The 20,595-nt window shown below is 45.8% G+C and overlaps 1 protein-coding gene and 1 long non-coding RNA gene across 3 annotated transcripts in view; one reads left to right on the top strand and one right to left on the bottom strand.

Moving 5' to 3' along the window:
* The window catches only part of LOC127675000 (uncharacterized), a 27,224-nt gene extending 12,648 nt beyond the window's left edge, over positions 1 to 14,576 (top strand). The window contains exons 4-5 of the long non-coding RNA XR_007975425.1: positions 707 to 838; positions 14,432 to 14,576. This is a non-coding gene — a long non-coding RNA (uncharacterized LOC127675000). The remainder of the gene's footprint in view (positions 1 to 706; positions 839 to 14,431) is intronic.
* Positions 8,413 to 20,595, bottom strand: Suv39h1 (SUV39H1 histone lysine methyltransferase). 2 transcript variants are annotated; one of them, XM_052170880.1, is made up of 6 exons: positions 20,400 to 20,595; positions 18,040 to 18,185; positions 16,317 to 16,979; positions 10,804 to 10,950; positions 10,589 to 10,718; positions 8,413 to 9,870 (listed from the first exon to the last, which is right to left on the bottom strand). In XM_052170880.1, exons 1-6 carry the CDS (start codon positions 20,416 to 20,418, stop codon positions 9,737 to 9,739), a joined length of 1,239 nt encoding a protein of 412 aa, XP_052026840.1. In that variant the 5' UTR covers positions 20,419 to 20,595; the 3' UTR covers positions 8,413 to 9,736. The 2 variants fall into 2 exon arrangements, with proteins under 2 accessions (XP_052026840.1, XP_052026839.1); XM_052170879.1 differs by lacking the exon at positions 20,400 to 20,595 and adding an exon at positions 19,975 to 20,191.

The following is a 20,595-nucleotide window of genomic DNA, read 5'->3' as shown; positions in this document are numbered from 1 at the left end:
TGGATTATTTTGAGTTTTTTTTCTTTGCCTTTTTTTTCTCTTTTTGCTGCTCTACAGACAGAACCCAAGACCTAGAGCATTCTATGGAGTAACTCCACATCGGAGCTATATCCCCAGCCTGGAAGCAGGCTATTATAAAATAAGGCTACTCCATGTCTTGGCACTTTCTGGACACAGGCAGTTCCCTCTCTACTTTTCTGCTGCTGTGTTTTGTCACCAGCCAGGAACCTTCACCAGAATGCCAGGGTCCCGTAAGGTATCCGGTTTAATTAATTGCCTGAGCTTGCAAAATATCTGTCCTATTTGTGTAGAAATGACACAGAGTACGTGCCTCCTTCCTCTTTGAGATATATGTCCAATGGTGGAAGGTCTGTGGAACCTTTGTTACTTATGGGTGTGTTTCATTGGGTATATGGTTTTTTCCCACTTATTTAGTTGTTTGGGTTTTTTGTTGTTGTTGTTGTTTGGTGTTTTTGAGACAGTTTCACTTTGTAGACCTTACTGGCCTCCGGCTCAAGATCTGCCTGCCTCTGCCTCCCAAGTGGTTTGTGCCTGTTTGTTTATTTGCAATTGTTTTAAGATAGGATCTCACATGGTAGCCCTGGTTAACTTGGAACTTTCTCCAAGTTTCCTGAGTTTTGAGATTTATAGACATGATCTACCATATCCAGCTATGGAATGACAATCTTTTGTTTTGTTTTTCAAGGCAGGGTTTTTCTCTATAACAGTCCTAGTTGTCCTGGAACTTGCTGTTGTAGACCAGGCTGTTCCTTGAGGTCACAGAGATCAACCTGCTGGAATGCTCAGATTAAAGGCATGCCACTATCACCCAACTAAGGTAATATATTAACTGCTTGTGCACATATATCTATAGTTGGTGGACCATGTTCCCTGAAAGATCTTCTAATATTCTGGAATGTGTGGATATGTGACCTTTTATATCCAAAGGTCTCCTAGAGATAATGACAAAGCAATAATCCTTCTTTGTTTTATTTTGTTTTGATTTTTTTCTTTTTTTTTTTTTAGAATCTATTTATTATTATATGTAAGTACACTGTCACTGTCCTCAGACACACCAGAAGGGGGCATCAGAGCCCATTACAGATGGCTGTTAGCCACCATGTGGGTGCTGGGAGTTAAACTCAGGACCTCTGGAACAGCAATTAGTGCTCTTAACCACTGAGCCATCTCTCCAGCCCTTCTTTTGATTTTTTTCAAGACAAGGTTTCTCGGTGTAGTGCTGGGTGTCCTGTAGGCTGGCCTCCTCACAGAAATCTGCCTGCCTCTGGAATGCTGGGATTAGAGGCATGGGCTACCATGCCCAGTTTGACAAAGCAATAATCTTGAGATGAGGAAGTAATCCTGGATTTCCAAGGTGACCCTGATGAATCACAATGTAAAATCTTTGCTAGGCTTGGGGGGGAGTGGTGAGTGACCGTCCTTGGTGGTCAGAAGGAATACTCCAAAGAAACCCACTTCCCCAGAACCCACAGGCATAGTAAAGTGTGTGTGTGTGTGTGTGTTTGTTTGTGCGCGTGTGCGCGCGCGCATAGATATGGTTAAAATAAGTATCCTAGGAAAGGGAAATGATCCTAGATTGTCTGGGTGGTCCAGTGTGAATACAAATGTTATAATAAGTGGAAGGTATGAACATGAGGACCAGGGGAAAGGTCTGTAAACTGAGAAAAGATTAGCAAGAGTCATTCAGACAGGAAGAATCAGGCGGAGAAACGGGGTGGAGAGGAAATAGGAGAGATTTGAAGATGAAATACTGCTGCCTCTGAGGATGGAGGATAGACAGTGAGCTGGGGTGGGGGTGGGGTGGGTACTTTGGGGTAACTGGATTCTCCATGATGAACTCTAGAAGGAAGTCTTAAACCAAGAAAGCCAGGGCAAAACCCTCCTGACAGCCTCTAGGAGAAATGAACTTCTGCGGATACTTTGATATTTGTACATTCTGGCTTCTGATGATAGAAAGGTAAGGTCATTCTTGTTCTAGGAAATGAATCTGTTGTTCTAGGTTTCAATGTCTCTACATGTCTCTACATGACTGCTAGTGTACATTTATAGACACTATGTGAGCTCAGTTACATTACACATTGTGTGTTTCCAGTGGTGGAGCTCCACTCTCTGGGCATGGATATGGACTAGACTGAGAGGGTTTTGAATGTTTCGTGGGTACCCCAGAATTTGTGATTTCTAAATGATTGCTATGCACATATCATAGTATGTAAGCTTCTAAGCTGAGTTATGTGTGTGAGGGTAATATTACAGTGTATGAGTTATTTGAATGGGGGGGTTATGTTCAAATTGTTTAGTCTCATTTAAGGTAGGCATTTTATTCCTTTTATTATTTATTTTTTATTTTTCGAGACAGGATTTCTCTGTATAACTCCAGCTATGCTGGAAATCACTTTGTAGACCAGGCTGGCCTCGAACTCAGAGATCTGCCTGCCTCTGCCTCCTGAATGTTGGGATTAAAGGTGTGCGCCACCACTACTGCCCTGCTGGAGAGATGATTTGTATTGAGGCCTCTCCTGATTTCTGCTGTCTCGGTGCATGAGCTTCTTGTTTTGTTCCTGGATCTAGATTACAAGATGTCAGATCTAGGGTCTATCTCTGGCATTTTCCTGGTCGGAGAGGTCTATGACTTGATTATAGTTGTACATTACAGGAGACCTGTTCCATTTGTGGCTGTTTGAGGTGTTATAGAGCTCTGCATTATTTGTACAATGAATCCTTGGATGTGGATTTTTGATCTATTTCTCAGGGCCTTGATTTTGAAGTCTGGCTTCTTTGTGGGTCTATGGGCAGGCCTCCAATCTGTGCTCACATATTCTAGGACTTCAGCTCCCTGACCAGTCTGGTGTCAGGATATCAAATAGTATTAGGACTCTGAGCTGCTTGGAGCCTCAGGTTCCTGACACATACGTCCAAGCTGTGAAACCTATAACTTCTTTCTTGTTCTATATCTCAGGGTATGAGCTCTGATTCACTTATAGGAGTGTATCTGATATTGTAAATTCTTGGGTCCATTTGCAGATAAATGAGGGAATGAGAGGTCTGCCATCTCTTTAAGGTTGTGTCCCAGAATAAAGTCCCTCATATACTTCCAGGTCCATACATTAGGGCATTGTGGTCCCTGATTGTGTTGTGCATGTGCACAGGGTGTATATCTTTGCTCTATGATCTCTGCAGGCAGATCCTTATGAGTTCAAGGCCACCTTGGTCTACAGAGTAAGTTCCAGGACAGCTGGAGCTATTGAAAATAAATCAATAAATCAATCAATAAATGAATAATAAAAGGGAAAATGCTCCCTCCCCAAAACAAGGCTAAACAACTTAGACATCCCTCTGTTGATGTGGATCCCAAAGTGTGAATTTCCTAAGCTATTTGTAGGGATGTTGGATGATGATAAATGTCCGATGTATTCACTGATGAGAGGACAGTAAAATGTGATGTCTTTTTATCCGTGGTGAGGGCATTCTCACTGCACTTGAACATTTAGTCATGAAAGCCTGACCTAGGTACATGTCCTCTAAAGCTCTTTTTCCTGTACTTTTGGGTATCAGACCTAAGATCCCATGGGTTCTGGGCAAGTGTCCTAGCCCCAGTTTGGTCTCTGAGCTCTTGGTGGATGTTCCCTGAACTATTGGGACGTGTGTCCTCCCTCTTGTCAGCTCCCTGAGGCTTGGGAGTGTATCTTTAAGCACTTGTGATTTGCTAACTGATAAACTTGTATCAGGCACCTGCAGGTGAGCTGTGTCCAGGCTGTGGAGTCTTTTAGGGTCTCTGTGGTTTGTTTACCTTGCCCAGAAGACTTCTGACTTGGGGTATAATATCTCAGAAGGCAGGCTCTTTGTTTTGTTTTTAAAGATTTATTTTATGGGTTGGGAAGAAAGATCAGAGAGTTGTTAGGAGTACTGGCTGCTCTTCTAGAGAACTCCAGTTCCCAGCACCGACATGGCAGCTCACAACTATCTGTAACTGCAGTTCCTGAAGATCCAATACCCTCTTCTGGCCTCTGTGGGCAAAGCATGCATGTGCTACACAGACATATACATATATACAGGCTGTGGTGGTTTGGATAGGTATAGCAACCATAGACTGGCATGTAAATGGTTGGTCAGAGGAACTGTGGCCTTGTTGGAATGAATAGGTATGGCTTTGTTAGATGAGTGGTGGTATCACTAGGGGTAGCTTTGAGATCTCAGAAGCTCAAACCAGTTCACTTCCTGCGGCCTGCCAATCCAGATGTAGAACTTTTAATCATTTTCTCCAGCACCAGGTCTGCATGCATGCTGTCATGATGGTAATGGATTAAACCTTGAAACTGTAGGCCAGCCCCAATTCAGTGTTTGCCTTTATAAAGATTTACTGTGTTAACTCTTCACAGCAATAAAATCCTAACTAAGACACAAGCAAACACTGATATAGTTTTTACTTTTTTTTAAAAATTTGGTTGTTTCAAGACAGGATTTCTCTGTGTAGCCCTGGCTGCCCTGGAACTCACTCTGTAGACCAGGCTGCCCTGGAACTCAGAAACCTGCCTCTGCCTCCCAAGTGCTGGGATTACAGGCGTGCACCACCACTGCCCAGTTCTGATATATATTTTAAAGAGAAGATTATGTCTCTCTGTGTTGGAAAAGCCAGAAGACATAGGAACTGGAAGTACAGGTGTTATGAGCTGCCATGCCAGTGCTGGGAACTGAACTAAAGTTCTTTGTAAGAGCAGCATGCACTCTTAATTACTGAGCCATTTCCTTCCCCAGCTCCTCTCTAATCTCATTATAGCTATATTTTATAAGATCTCAGAACTTGGGGCACTCAGGAGGCAGAAGCAGGCAGATCTCTGAATCTGAGGTCAGCCTGGTCTACAAAGTGAGTTCCAGGGCAGCTAAGGCTACACAGAGAAACCCTGTCTTGGAAAAAAAAAACAAAAGCCTCAGAATTACAATGTTTCTGGATCTTTTTCTTGCATGTGAGGTCTGTGGCTTGGTTACAGATATTTACTGCCTGATTTGGACTCTCTGCTTTGTAAATACACATCTCAGATGGTAAGGCTTCTGACATGCTTATATCTATTCCAAATTGTCAAGACTCTGTATCTATTCAGGGTGTATAGTCTTCCTGTAAAGTCTCAACCTCATTGTCTTTCTTATAGAATTTGAATTTCTCATTTTAAATTCTCTTCTCTCCCTGAGGTTTCTAGTCTGTGGTATAGACTCATAGTGAGGATCTGATCTTTTTTATATACATTTGTTCAGGGGGTTAGGTCTGTTCAGTGGTGGTGTGTCTATTTATAAGGACTTGACTTTCTGTGCCTTTATGTCTAATAACATGTTTCCCTTTGCATTGTGTGTGTCCCAGGTTTATAATTGATGTACCCAGGTGTGACGTTCCCAGGCTGTGACATCCTGCTAGCTTTCGTGCTACGCTAACCATGTCAATTAGCATAGCTGCAGGTTCCAGGGATTGGGAAATAGATATCTTCATGGTACTGCTATCTGGCCGCCAGAGACATACACACACAAACAACTCACAGACCTCACATGAAACAATAATTTCCCAAGTCACACACTTCCTATTTACAGAGATACAAAAAGAACACACATACATACACATCCTGAGACATACACCAAAACATCTTTAGGGTCCTCAATCACTTTCTAGCACATAAGAGAGCTTAGTTCCAAGTGACTGAAACTCTGGCACATAGCTGCAGAAAAAGAACAGAGACAGACTAGGGTAGGATGCACAATCACCAGAACCTGTAGCTATGCCAACTGACATGGTAAGGTGGCTTTGTAGATATGATTAAGTATCCTGAGAAGGGAAAATTATCTTAGAGTTTCTGGTTGGTTGAGCATGATCACAAAGTGTCACTATATGAGGGAAGCATGGAGGTGATGGAGCGGTGAAAGCAGAACAAGAAAAGGTAACAAATCCAAGAGCTAGAGAAAGAGATGGTCATATAGAGAGATGGAGACAGTGTGGAAAAAATAGTGACTGATGGAATGCCATCCATTTTGAAAGTAGGGGAGGAAGGGACAGTTAAGGCACAGAATGGTAGGATTTACACAGAAGGGTAAATTATCCCTGTCACTCAGGCAGGTTGACTTAAAACAGCAAAATTATAGTTTTTTTAATGCCTATATCCAAGTCATTTATACATAAACAAGACCACACAGTGTATTCTGTTCTCAAAGGTATGCCATGCTGGCTGGCTTCAAAATCCTGGGCTTAAGCAGTCTTACCGCATCAGCTTCCTGACTAGCTGACTACAGTGTGTATCATGGAGCCCACCCTACACTTTGATTTCAATCATATGTACTAACACTTAGCACTCTTCTGACCTGGAGAAATGTAAAATACATTTTGTTTCTGTAAATACACTATTATAGCATCTCTGGTTGGGAGTGCCATGATCTGTATGTGTCTGATGATAGCAGTCTCTCATCTCTGGCTTGCGATATGAAGTGATGAGTGAGCTCTATCCCCTCTTTGAAGCTGTTTTATAGGATATCAGGTCTAGGAACTGTTGCTGATATGCCTGGCCCTAGATAGTCCTAAAAAAATTAAAACATCAGATACTTCACACACCAGCTAACATTCTGTAATATAAGTAAAAGTGTATCAGGGACTTGAAAGTCTGAATACATTTCAGTTCTCAGTTCTCAGCCGGGTGGTGGTGGCACACACCTGTAATCCCAGCACTTGGGAGGCAGAGGCAGGTGGATTTCTGAGTTTGAGGCCAGCCTGGTCTACAGAGCGAGTTCCAGGACAGCCAGGGCTACACAGAGAAACCATGTCTCGAAACCCCCCCCCCCCAAAAAAAAGAGACTATTTTCTTTTTTTTAATGAGACATGATCTCGGGCTACCCTGAAAATTACGACATTCCCGCCTCAGTTTCTCAAGTACTGGGAATAAGACACATGTGCCACCATTCCTGGTTGACTATGGCTCTTGTTTTATGTTCAGGTATTGGTATCTATGATCTATTTACTATATTGCCCCAAATGTTATTCCTCTTAAGTTTGTGCATATGTGTCTTATCTTGAATGGTTTTTCATCTGTATGCCACAGGATGTGAGGATCTTTGGAATATTTCATAGCATTTGAGTTCTTTGAGCTGTTTTAGTATGTCACAAGGGTGGGATCCCTACCCAGTGTGTTCGTGTGTCTAGCTGTGAGGTCTCAAATGGTACATCTCATCATCTGAAGTATCTATGTTATATATACTTCCAGTATAGTCTCTGAATTATATTTTGGAGTTTGCTTCCTAAAACTTAGTATTTCTTAACCCTGGATGGTTTTGAGGGATTTTAATCAGCATAACATGGGTTTGTTCACTGACCCACTGGAACGACCGTACTTAAATTGAGGTCTCTAAGCTACCTAATGGCCTGGATATATGGCCCCTAAGCTTCTTGGTTCGAGTTTCTTGACCACTCAGAATATGTTGCCAGGTAAGATCTCCATTTTTGGGGGTGGTCTCAGTCCCATATATGATATACTTGACCTATTAGTGGTTTCATGCAAAGTCAGCTGAGTTTTTAACGGGTGCATTTTCTGTTTGCAACTCTGTACTTAATTCTGTGGTAGTCTCTGAGCTGGTTTGACTTACTTGTTCTTCTTGGTATTATGGGTTCTGTCTTCATTTTTCTGAGCAGCTTCAGAATCTGTTCCTGGCACCTGATATTTTTCCACTATTTTCCATCTACTGTGTTAAGCCTCCTAGGTGCTTTACCCATGTTCCAAAGTATAAACCTGCAGTTAGTTCCCTGTTAACACTCGCTGTTGAAATTCCTCAGCTGTTGTATCCAATGTTAAAGCACTTCTTCCTATCTGGGGAATTTTGGTCACAGAGTATGAGGTTTGCTTATTAGGGGTCTGTTTCTAAGGACTGAGGTTTCTGACAACTATTAAGTTTTCCCCAAAGTTTTTGCTATTTCTGGGGTGTTTTGAGGATCTGCGTCCTGGGATTTGGTTTGTTGACTCATATTTTCAGTGTGTCATTTGAGGGTCTAAAACCAAACATGAGGCAGTGTGTTTAGCATATATAGGTGCTCAGTAAATATTGGCAGGAAAGAGTCTGTGGAACATTTTCTTTTCAAATGTACCAGGTAGTCTCTAAGTTGAAAACTTAAGAACAGTAAGGGCCCAGCTTGAACTTAGCACATTGCTTTATTCTTCAGGTAGTTATTTTTATTTGTAGCAACTAATAAATTTAGAAAAAGCTGGACTATTTGTTCAAGTATATTTTCAAAATGGTTTTAGACCACTTTATAAGGGGCCCCCCCAACAGGAAGATCATAGTCAGATGACTCAAGCCTTTCTGACCACATTCTAGAGCAACCCCAGCTCCTAACCTCTCATTTCCCAGTTATCAAGACCTCAATCCTCAAGCTTATTAAGTCAACAACAGTTTATTGGTGTGCACTCCAGGCTAGGGAGGGCTGAAGGGTATACAGAGAACCAAATTCAGTCCATGCCTGAAGGCCAGCCTGGGGAGTGTGGGCAGGACACATATATACAAAATACACAGAGATCTGGCATCTGGTAGCGGGACACAGAGTTTCACAGGAAAGGCTTCCTGGAGGTGGGGAAGCAGGGGACAAGGCAGCCATCAGAATCTTTGCCTTTTAAACATTTCTAGGCAGTTAACTTTGAGATAAGTGGACCCAGATGAATACTTGGAGCTGACAAGGGTTTTTGGCCTAGACATTGCCTTCTGTCACATGGGCTTTTTCCTGGCCTCCACCTTTGTGGTTTTCAAGGCTTCCCTGAGACAAGGTGCTCTACCTTCTAGTTAATGCACATATTGTCTTAAGTGCTATCTACAGAATACCTAGATCTTGGTTCCAGCTTCTAATAGTTCTAGTGGCCATCAAATGCCAAGGCTGGGTTTGGTTAAGCCCAGCACTCTACTTCCCGATGGTAAAACTAATTCTGTGGGGCTTTCAAAGAGGTATTTACTCCATCCCCATTCTGATGGCATTTGGGCAACTACTTTCCAGACCTGCAACTTTTTGAGACCATATGGGTCTTAATACTAGCCAGCATCAAAAGCACAATGAGCAGAACCAGCCTTATTTCCCAGCTCTTTCTTGAGTACAAAGGCTCTGTGCTTGCTAATCAGCTTGATGTTAGGCTGGCCTCTCTGATGTCTGTCAGCCAGGGGTGTTGCAACAGGGCACACAAGTTCCAAGCAGAAGCAAATGCAATTAGAAAAAAAAAATCTTAGCTGGGTTTACACCTATAATCTCATGAGGAAAGTTGAGACCAGACTTAACTAAATAGAGCTGCAGAGATGCTGTCTCCCCCCCCCCCAAAAAAACCAAAAACCAAAACAAAACCAAAAAAAAAAAAAAAAAAAAAACAAAAAAAACAAACCCCTGTTTTGGGGCTGAATTGCTAAGTCTTCGGACCTCCATTACATGACATGAATTCCAACTCTAGGGAATCCTGATGTGAAAAGTATGCTTCTAAAAATGGGGCTGAGAGTTTTAAGTGCAACGCCTGATGGGCCTAGGACAGGGGAAAGGAACAGGAAAAGGGTACCCAGAATTAGTCCTCACAACAGCCCTGACCCTGGGGTAGGTTAGGGCAGGTGAGGACAAGTGGAGGCAGACAAGGCTCTGATTGATGGTCATTCTTGACAAGAGGGTAGCAGTAGGAGAGGAAGGTGGCTTCAGGCCCCTTCAGTTAGCCTGGCCTCAGACTTCTCAGGACTAGAAGAGGTATTTTCGGCAAGCCGTTGTCCCGCATTTGCATTCAATACGGACCCGTTTCTTGGGGGAGCCAGGGAGCCCAGCCAGGCCAAAGTTGGAGTCCATTCGGGTACTCTCCATGTCCACAGGGTCCACTGTGAAGTCACAGCCAGGGAAGGAGGGGATGTGTTAGAAGGCCTGCATGAATTGTCCTGCTACCCCTTATATGAGAAGACCCAGGGATCTTGGGGTTTGAGTTAGGAGGGGATCTTTGGGATGGTGGGTAGGGGTTAGAACTAGAGCACAACACTAGAGGGGTTTGCTCATGAGTGGGTTTGAGAGATGTTTGGGTAGGAAGAAGGCTGACAGGGAAACAGAAGGGTCATGTCAGGCGGGGTTCAGGAATAGAGGGCAACCTGGGCATCCATAAGGCACCTGAACTCTTGCCCACTATCTGCCGAGTCTCAGAGATGACTAGTTTAATCAAGAAGAGGCCAGGCTCGAAACCACAAGGGTTATCCAGAGGCTCAGAACAAGGAAGGTGAAGGAGGATTACGGTCAGGATGGGCAGGGGGTAGTAGTTCATTCAAGATGGAAGTGAGGTATGCCTTAACTCTTCATCCAAACATCTTCTCCCACAAGTACGGAAAGAAGGTGGTATAAGTGTATCAGGGTTGGGGTTCAGGGAGGACAAATATGGGAACCCATGAGCCGTGGGCAGGGTCCACGGAGAAGGCTGGAAATAGGAAGAACATCTTAAAACTCCAGCAAAAGAATTTCCCTCTGTCTACTCAATGACCCATATATGCCTTGGGGTGGGGTCCTCACATCCCATATCACTGCCCCTGCCCCTGGGGCCCTTACCACCCCCACCTTGCATGTTGTAATCAAAGGTGAGCTCCTCGCCCGCCCAGATGGTTCTTGTGGCAAAGAATGCGATGCGGGGTAGTCGCTCATCAAGGTTGTCTATGAATACGTTGTACACCTGCAGGTTGGGATCACACTGGGCAAGAAAGAACAATGGGAAGGTAAGGAGAGGCCCTGGCCTGTCCCTCCCAACCCCCTGCCCACTTGCTGGAGGCACCCACACTATGGTTGACAAAGTGAGAGATGTTGCCATAAAAGGCGGCATCCACGGTATATACGTCCTCCACGTAGTCCAGGTCAAAGAGGTAGGTGGCGCCCTGGCGGTCGTAGATCTGGCCCCTCCGCTCTGCCTCCTCTGAGGTAATAATCTGAAGAACGGTAAGATTTGGTCATGAAGGTTCAGGAAAGCCAGCCCCAACTAGACCTTGACCTGGCCCCTGGGAAGAGAACAGCAGGAGGGATGTAGAGGCTGTCCACCACCCACTCCTTCTCCAGCCCAGATGGCAGGAGCTGTCTTGCTTGCAATGGTGGGGGGAGAGTTGGCCGCAAGGTGCCAACTCTTTGTGAAAGGAAGTAACTGAGAACACTTTCTGTTCTTAGATGTCCCAGAGCCTCATGCATATTTGGGGCAGAGCAAGATGGGACAGAGACATACAGACCCAGAACAGGCAAGAAAGTGAGAGCCAGGGTGCAAGGAAGAGACAAGGAGAAAGTGACTGACCTGGGGCAGGACAGTAAGAGACACAGCACAAGGCAACAAGGGAGTGAGACCAGAACAGGCCATGCAGATGGCAAGGACAGAGGATGAAGGAAATAAAGAGGCCCTGGACAATGAGGACAGGGGCTTGACTGAATGGAAAGGGGACTCAGACAAGAGAGCTAGAGGCAGAAACAAAAACACAGAATCTTAGTTTGAAAGATCCAGGCTAGAGAGAGAAGATCAAAGCCCACAGAGAAAGTCCAGGGCCAAGATCCTCAAATCCTGAGGACCAGAAAAAAGCTGAAAATAAAACCTAATAATAAAATGACAAAAAGGGAAAATAAGAACATGAGCTGAGAGAAGGCCCTAACACAGTGGCGCTAACACCCAAGGCTGGAAACAGAAGGCACTTCTTCCCACTGCCCCCATCCTAGTAAATATAACACTGCTTCACTATCTCAGGTCTGATCTGCTCATGCCTTCCAAATGTTACTGATGTTTTTTTTTCTTAAGTTCCCAGTCACTTGACAGCCCTCTTCTTGGGCCCCATATGTACCACCATCTCCTCAGCCCAGGGTTTCTTCCATATGCTTACTCTGTGCAGACAAATGCCCCAAACAAAGCATACCCCCAGCAGATTTATACTACTATTTTTCCGTCTGTCCTATAACCCAGAAAACTCTCTGCCTAAGAGGCTGTCTTCTAGGTAGCTCCAATATTAACTCCCCACCTATCTTCTTCCTTCCTCAAAGACACTGTCCACCTGCCAGATGGCACCAGACACCGACACAGACCTTCCTAGCACCCTCCTCTGGGTATGACTTCTCAGTTCTCCAGCAAGGAAGGCTATATTAGTGTCCTTCCTGCCTCTTCTGTTATCACCTTCTCTCCACATTCCACACCACCCACTACTCTAGCTCATTCCTGAAGGACCTGGCCTTCCCATCTGCAATTTGTTTCTCCATTCACTCAGGTCCTCTGTTTTGGTAGTGTAGACAAACTCAGAACCTTGCATTCAGTCTACGCATGCAATATATACCCTTAGCATACCAGGTTATTTTTCCACTGGGGACTATCTAGATCCTGCTTATAAAGGTCTCAGTCTGATAGGGAAAACATCCAGGCCTACCACTGACCCCCATGGGCCACAGAGGCAACAAAGATAGAATCTGACTCCCATACAACACTGTAAGACATAGTTCAGGATAACAGGGTTCAGGGAAACATCACTGGAGAAATTAAAAAAAAAAGTCCTAGGGCTGCAGTAATGGTTATCAGAGGACCACAGTTTATATCTGAGGGCCCATATCAGACTGCTCACAAATACCTGTAACTTGGCCAGACATGTTCACATATAACCTTTAATCCGAGTACATGGGAGGCAGAGGCAAGTGGATCCCTGAATCTGAGATCAGCCTAGTCTACATAGTTCCAGGACTGCCAGGGCAATACAAGGAGATCCTGTCTCCAAAACAAAATCCAAATACCTGTAACTCAAGCTCAAGGGATCCAATAACCCCTTCTTTTCTGGACTACAAGAGCACATACACACAAGATAAAAAATATCAAAAAAATATTCTGTAAAGCAGGCCCAGGTCATAATAGTGCATCGCTACTGGTGAAGCTTTTGCTCCTGAAGGATGCGGTGACAGCCGCAATAATATTCACATAAGGCAAAGTATGCTAAGGTAAGCTTCCTATCTCCCTGAGAACCATATGACCACTAGGTCTTTTCAGTCCCTCCGAAGCTACCCAGTCTCTAGTTCACCAGAAGACCTTCAAACCTTAAGGAATATCCACATCCTCCCCCACTCACCTGTCTGTTCTGTCCCTACCTGCTCCTCCAGTCTCACAAAGATGAGTCATAGCCCTCCAGGCTTAACCTGCCCTCCTTGTCTCTCACCTGTGATGTCCTACCCCTGTTCCCATTCTACTCTCTTCAGGTCAAGGAAACAGTTTAGGCAGTTTTAAAAGGCTGTTAAGAGGACCAGAGAGATGGCTCAGGGGTTAAGAGCACTGACTGCTCTTCCAGAGGTCCCGAGTTCGAATACCACCAACTACATGGTGGTTCACAGCCATCTGTAATGGGATCTGATGCCCTCTTCTGGTGTGCATGAAGACAGGGCATTTATGTTTATTAAATAAAGTCTATTTTTTAAGGTTGTTGAGGGGCTAGAGAAATGTCTCATTGGCTAAGAATACTTGCTGTTCTTCCATAGGACCTACTTTTGATTCCCAGCACCCACATGGAGATGCAAAACTCTTAACTCTAGTCCTAAGATCTATGGCCTCTCCTGGAGGCATACCCATGCTATATACACCGCAGGCAAAACACCCACACTTAAAAAAAAAAAAGGCTGTTGATGTGAATGAGACTATGAAACTGTGGAGGGGTGGTGCTCTTGTGCCTGCTTTCACTGGGGAGAAGCCAGCAGACCTGCCACAGCCCTGGGTTTATTAGCACTTTATAATTTGGACCATTTCTTACATGAGACCTCTCCGGGCCTCTATTTTCTCGAGACAAAAGAAGGTATGTGTGACAGTATTCGCTAATATTTTCTGCCTAGTGAAGCTAGAAATAACATTGGAAACATAGAGCAGGAACTACTGGTACAAACTGTGGCCCCAAAGACTAGTATCCAAGACTGGGAATGGTAATCTGAATTACACAACAGCTTGCCTATTAGGATGTGGTTCAGTGGAGAGTACTGCCTAGCATAAAGGAGGCCCTGTGTTCTATCCTCAGGTGGGGAGAGGGGTGGATTCATCATAGAGCACCTTAAGAGTATCTAGACAGTGCTACGTAATTAAGTATAAACACTAACCCCAAGTACAAAGAGAAAGGTTATCCAAAACAAAACAATCCAGCAGTGGTGACACATATCTTTATTCCCAGCACTGGAGAGGCAGAAGCAGGTGGATCTCTGAATTCAAGGCCAGCCTGGTCTACAGAAACCTTGTCTCAAAAAAAAAAATTTTTTTTTTTCATTTGAGCATTTTGGATTGTCTAAGTTTTGGACTAATGAAACTACTAATGAAAGCAACATTGATGAATTGCTTCCAAGTACTTCACAGGGAGAAGACAAAGTGACTCCTGCTGAGTGGCAGGGGTGGTACACAATCTTGATACTGTACTTACTGCCTTTCAGAGGCCACGTGGAAAGAGGTAGCTCTCTAAGTGTTTGGGGGCACCATCACAAGGATCCGTAGGTCTAAGGGTACTAAGAGAAGACCTAAGAAGGTCATGGCAAGACAGAAGTCAAGAAACGTGGAGAGAATGGATGAGAATGGGAAAAAAAGGTAAGTGGGCTCCTGGAAACTCTGCAGAGTAGAAGAGCAAGGACACTTGGGGGACTGAGCCTTCCTATAAGAGGCTTTCCTCTACCTTGGTCAATACAATTATACTGACTTGCTTCTTGCTTGGGATGACCTCTAGGAATGAGATCCCAGAGGGTCTGGACACTTCTCCTTTCAGATTGTCAGGAGCCCCAGGTTAAGAACATTTTCTTCTAGAAAGATGTCTACATACCAGACTGTCCAAAATCATTCAGGGGTGATACCTCTGTAAATATGGAGAGCTCATGCTTCCCACAGCCCACTGGGCTGCAGACACTCGGGATCCCTCTGCTTCCTGTCAGGACCCTTTGAGTATCAACACCTTCCTCTCTGCTCCGAGCTGCCTGGCTTTCCAGCATGTGGATTTTCTCTAGCAGACAATCTGGGGGTATGGCTATCCCCTTGTCCAGACTGTTGTCTACTGTATGGTAGACTGTTATACCTTGAGATCACATCTTTCCTGACCCTTTATTTTAGTTTCCTAAGAGTGGAAGCCTCTCCTAGTCATCACTGATATATAGGTGGACATCCTCAGATGTATCCTGGGCCAGTACTGTCACTTTCGGAGCATATAACACCCAGGAGGGACCTATGGAAATACATGAACAATGTCATTATGACAAAACACACATTTAGGCAGTAAAGGTCCAGGGATGCTAAGATTCAAACCACGAGATTTGTCTGCCCAATCCTAAATGCCCAGTGTCTTACCCGTACTGCATACACCTGCTAGTTGCTCATCCAGACCCACCCCCCTTTACACCTGGTCACAAACTTAAAAGCGCACACACCCACACACCCATCTCCCTGGCACTGAAGTGACTCTATTTCCAGCCAGTAGATAGTAGCCTGAGTCATTAGCACCTTCCCCTTCAGTCCCCTACAAAAATGCTGAGGTTGTGATGGTGGCCAGAAGGCCATAGGTAGAAGAAAGGCATTGGGGATGTGTGTAAAATAGGGGGCCCAAGTCACTATGCGAATAGTATATCCACTGAAACTATATACACCAGGTATAGTAGCACATGTTTATAATCCTAGCACTCAGGAGGGGAGAGCAGGACTGAACTCCAAGACAACCTGAGCTACCAAGGGGAGACTGCTTTAAAACAATGCAGACTAACTCCTAACATGGTAAGCCGCAAAGATCTGGGGATTGTTGATTACAAAAGCTAGCCTGCATACTGTATTACCATGCCTTTCCAGGGTTAACTTGAAAGTCAGTTCTTAGCTTTCCTAATGCTATGACCCAGTTCTTCATATTGTAGTGACTCCCTCAACCATAAAATTCTATTTCTTTGCTACTATGAATTATGTGACTATCTATTTTCCAATGGTCTTAGGCAAACTATTCTCAAAGGGGTTGTGACCCACAGTTGAGAACCAATGGCCTAGGGGATATTGCCCAACCTCCATCCAAGACAAGCCTACATGCTCCTTTAGATTCAGTTTGTGATAACCCTTACCACAAACTCTGCAACATGCTGCCTGGAGCTTAGTTCCCACTTGCTTTGCTATATACCCTTATGAAACCAGAGATTTCATACTTCAGTGTTCTTTTAACTATAGCCCTATAATACTCAGACCCATACCCTAGGTTCTTCTTCAGGAAAGCAGAAGAGTTTTAGGTACACAGTTAGGGCACACACACTACAAACAGGGAGTGGAGAAAGCTGCACACACCCAGACCCATCTCCTCACCTCTCCCACATACTCCATAACAAAGCTATTTTTGCGGATCTTTTCCAGCGTGCGGACACCCCAGCCTCGGCCATCATCAGTGCGGAAGATACAGAGGTCGTAGCGGATGCCTTTCTGGACTACACGGTTTGGGCAGTCATAGCCACAGCAACAGCGGGAGTTGCACTCGTAGATGGGCTGCCCAGCTTTCAGTCGCACCTGGCCTTGGTCATTGTAGGCGAACTTGTGCAGGGATGCTCCAGGGCAACAGCCTCCAGTGGGTGACAACAGACAGTCCTGACACTCACAGCCAACAGCTACCTGGTTGAGGGTGATGCCCTCACCAACTCGATACTCATTGATATAGACAAAGGACCTTGGAGGGCCATCCAGGTCTACCTCATTCTCCACGGTGATCCGCCCCAGGTGGCTGCGCTTGGCATTGAGCTCTTGTTCCCAACGCTGCAGTGCCCGCCTCTGCTTGGCCTTCTGCACCAGGTAATTGGCTAGGTTTGGGTCCAGATGCCTGGGTGGCTTTGACCGGCGGTGTCGCCGAACAAGCTCTCTTTCTAAGTCTTTGTGGAACTGCTTAAGAACACGCACACATTTGAGATTCTGCCGTGGCTCCCAGGTGTTTTCTGAGTCAGGATAGCCACGCCATTTAACCAGGTAATATTCCTGTTCCTGTTAGGCAGACAGGGACATGAGGGTACCATAAATGCTGAGAACCCACTACAACAAGGATTACTAAGTTAATTTCCACCCTCCCCTTACTATTTGTTAAAATTTCTACTTTCCATTTCAATTCCCCAGACTACTTCCTGCTCTGTCTTCCAATGATCTGTCCCTCCTTTTTAGCTGCTCAGGCCAAACTCCTGTAGTTACTCTTGGTTCCTCTTTTGCTCACACTCCCCATTAAATACCATTCACATCATAACACTGCTGGGTAGGTGCCTTTCCACTGGTCCCCTGCTTCCTCCCTCTTTCAGGTTGGGAAAACCCTGCCTAAAACTCAAAAGAAAGATGAAAAGAAAGGAAAAAACAGCCGGGCAGTGGTGGTGCACGCCTATAATCCCAGCACTCTGGGAGGCAGAGGCAGGCAGATTTCTGAGTTCAAGGCAGGCAGATTTCTGAGTTCGAGGCCAGCCTGGTCTACAGAGTGAGTTCCAGGACAGCCAGGGCTACACAGAGAAACCCTGTCTCAGAAAAACCAAATCCAAAAAAAAAAAAAAAAAAAAAAAAAAAAAAGGAAAAAAACAGCTAACTTTTTTTTGTAGCATTCACTATGCAGCAGGTATTTTCCCGAGCAGCTGACACACCCTAGAACTAATTCTTACAGCTCTAGTCCCCCCCATTTTACAGATAGAAAATGAAGGCTACATTTCAACTAAGTATGCTGCTTTCCATGGGCTCCTTTCCCCTGCTCCCATTACTTCCACTCTTGGCACAGAATCTCAACTTTGTTAACTATATATGTATAACTATATTTCTAGGTGGATATAAACATGTGTTTGAGGATCCATTCTGCCTCTTGTTCTCTGAGAAAGCCACTTAATTTCCCTCCATGTAAAATGGAAATATAAGAGGGTCAATTAATACCATTTCCCCCCAGGAAGAACGAGAGGAGAAAAATCCTCTTTGCAAACATATGTGGGCGGCTGGGTGGAGAAGAGGGTCCCCTCCCTGCCAGTGTTGTCTGTTTCTTCTCTCTCTGCCCCCCCCCCCACACACACACCAGACTTACACGGATCTTCTTATAATCACACAGGTATTCAACTTCAAAGTCATACAGATTCTTCTTAGAAACACCAAGGGCAGGACAAGAAAGCTTGGCTAGCCGGCACAGATCCTGCAGCTGATTCCAGGAAGATTTACAGCACACACGGCAACCTAGAACGAGAAGGCCAAAGACTCACAAAAAATGTAATCCACAGGCTTTACCCAAGCTAAGATCCTCTGCAACAGGAAGTGCCAATTCCTTGAACCCTAATGCTCAATTCTCAGGGCAACACCTGGAAGAGTCACCCAACCTGTCTTTCTCTGCACATGGAAGGGTTCTCTGAACATGGATAAGTTCTCCTATCAGAGGACCTATGCCCTCTTCTGGGAGAGTCTTCTACTCCAAACACTGCCCCCTAACTCTGGAATAGCAAGGATGAAGTGGATGGAGCTTGTAGCAATGGGCCAGTCCATAAAGGGATCCACTTCCAGAACATCCAAGGCCTTAAGCTGCCTGCAAACTTACCTGAGGTCCAGAGCATTAACTAATGTTCTCTACACTTTCCAAAAGACAACAGCTTCCTAGCTCAGTGGGGTGTGTTAACCAAGGGAGGCAGGGCAGGACAAAAATCCCTAGGGCACCAGAGGTGTTGAAATTCCTTATCCGAAGGGCACTTATCTGAAACTCCTGGGCTACTGGATTTTAGAATCCAAACATTTGGGAATTTTACACAAGTAATCTTAGGCGAATTCCCAGCAGCAGGGTCTATGGCATTAAGCCATCTATCTATAATCAAAACACATTAACAGCAAACACATCTATAGCAAAAGCATCAATTTTTCACATTAAATATCCCTTGCTGTCAGGCGGTGGTGGTGTACACCTGTAATTCCAGCACTTGGGAGGCAGAGGCAGGCCGGATTTCTGAATTCGAGGCCAGCCTGGTCTACAGAGTGAGTTCCAGGACAGCCAGGGCTATACAGAGAAACCCTGTCTTGGAAAAAAATCCCTTGTCATGATTAGTGCCACATTTAAGAAAGACATTTCATTAAGCTGAGCATCGTGGTGCATGTCCAGGAGAGGCAGAGAGGCCAGCCTATCTCTGAGTTCCAGGACAGCCACAGTCCCTGTCTCAGGGGTCCCATCCCACGTTTCTGAGAAAAGTACAACTCCATCCGAAGGGATCTGCTCTCAATCAAGGAACATGTAAACAATACATGTGGTAAATCGCTAACACTGACTCTTGAGGGTCACCAAAAAACTGTTCAAGAGACACGGATCTAAAGTGTACACATTACACATTTTCTTTTTTTTTTTTTTTTTGGCTTCAGAGCACATCCGTTCTTCAACATAATTTTAGAAGCCATTTTTAAAAATCAAAATATGTCATGAAAACCACTTGATGCTAGGTGTACGCTGTCAATAACCAATCCCATCTTTTAAGGATGTTTTTCTCCTCCCACCATACGACTCCAATCTAAAACAATCCTCATAAGATGGTCTAGATGGTAACCTAAGAACGTACAAACACTTCAAAAGAAAAAAAAAAAAACCCTAAAATCATTGCGTACGTCTGTATACACCCATCCTTTTCCCCAAGGCCCGGCGGAGACTAATCCCTCTCCTCCAAGGCCTCTCCTTCCCCAAAGCCTCTAACCTGCCTTTGAAAGCCCTGAGACGCGGCCCGAAAAGAACATTTCAGCATCTGGCTGCGCACTAACCGCGGCCGCACACCTACCCATCGCAGCCCCGGCTCACACTTGTGGAATCTATTCACAGCTTTACTCGCGGCCGAGGCGCCCGCCCGGCACGCACAGTCATCCCTCTTTCCCTGCACATGGACGAGCCCAGCCCTCCTCTCCCCGAGGCCCCCCAATCCCGCTTTCTCGGACGGAGGGGGGGGGGGAGAATCGCCTACCCCGAAACCCAGCCCCGAGCTTGCCGAGATCCCTTTCCCACCTAGAGTCGCCGGGTCCCCCATTTTGAGAAGGGGGGTCCGTTCCACTTCTTCCTCCCCTTCCGGCGTCTCCCGTGGAAACCGAAAGGGTAACGGTCACCGAGAGCCGCTTTTCCCGCGCGTGGCCGCAACCTTCTCTTCAGGACTCTCTCACGCGCGTAGGCGCGTCGGCCAGCCGCGCGCGGCCGAGAAACCCCGCGCACAGTCTGCGCAGCCCCGCGCCCCCCGCGGCCGAAGCACGCGCCCCCTCCCCTCAGCCCCGCCCTGCCCGTGCGCCGGGCCCGCGCTCTCGGGCCCCACGTTTTCCGCACCGGCCTTCTAGCTCCAGGCTCCGTGGCTCGGGACGCCTGGCCTGGAGCCGTGGACACCTTCCCTCCATTCTACTCGGCCGGGCCGGTAGCTTGCGTCTCTACCACCACAGCTTCACCTTTTAAATTTTCCGCCATCTTTCTCCACAGCTAACGACATTCGGGCCTAGCAGGCCTCGCGAGAAGAGAGCGCGCGCGGGCGTGGCCGGGGACGCGCAGTCTATTGGCCGCTCCTCACCGCCCGCAGCTCGGGCTCAGACCAACCGGGGAGCTGTGACTGGACTCCTCCCGTCACCAGGAGTGGTCTCGAGCGCC

The sequence above is a fragment of the Apodemus sylvaticus genome, chromosome X, assembly GCF_947179515.1.
Source record: "Apodemus sylvaticus chromosome X, mApoSyl1.1, whole genome shotgun sequence".
In the NCBI taxonomy this organism is placed as follows: Eukaryota; Metazoa; Chordata; class Mammalia; order Rodentia; family Muridae; genus Apodemus; species Apodemus sylvaticus.
This window is presented reverse-complemented; position numbering and strand designations above follow the sequence as displayed.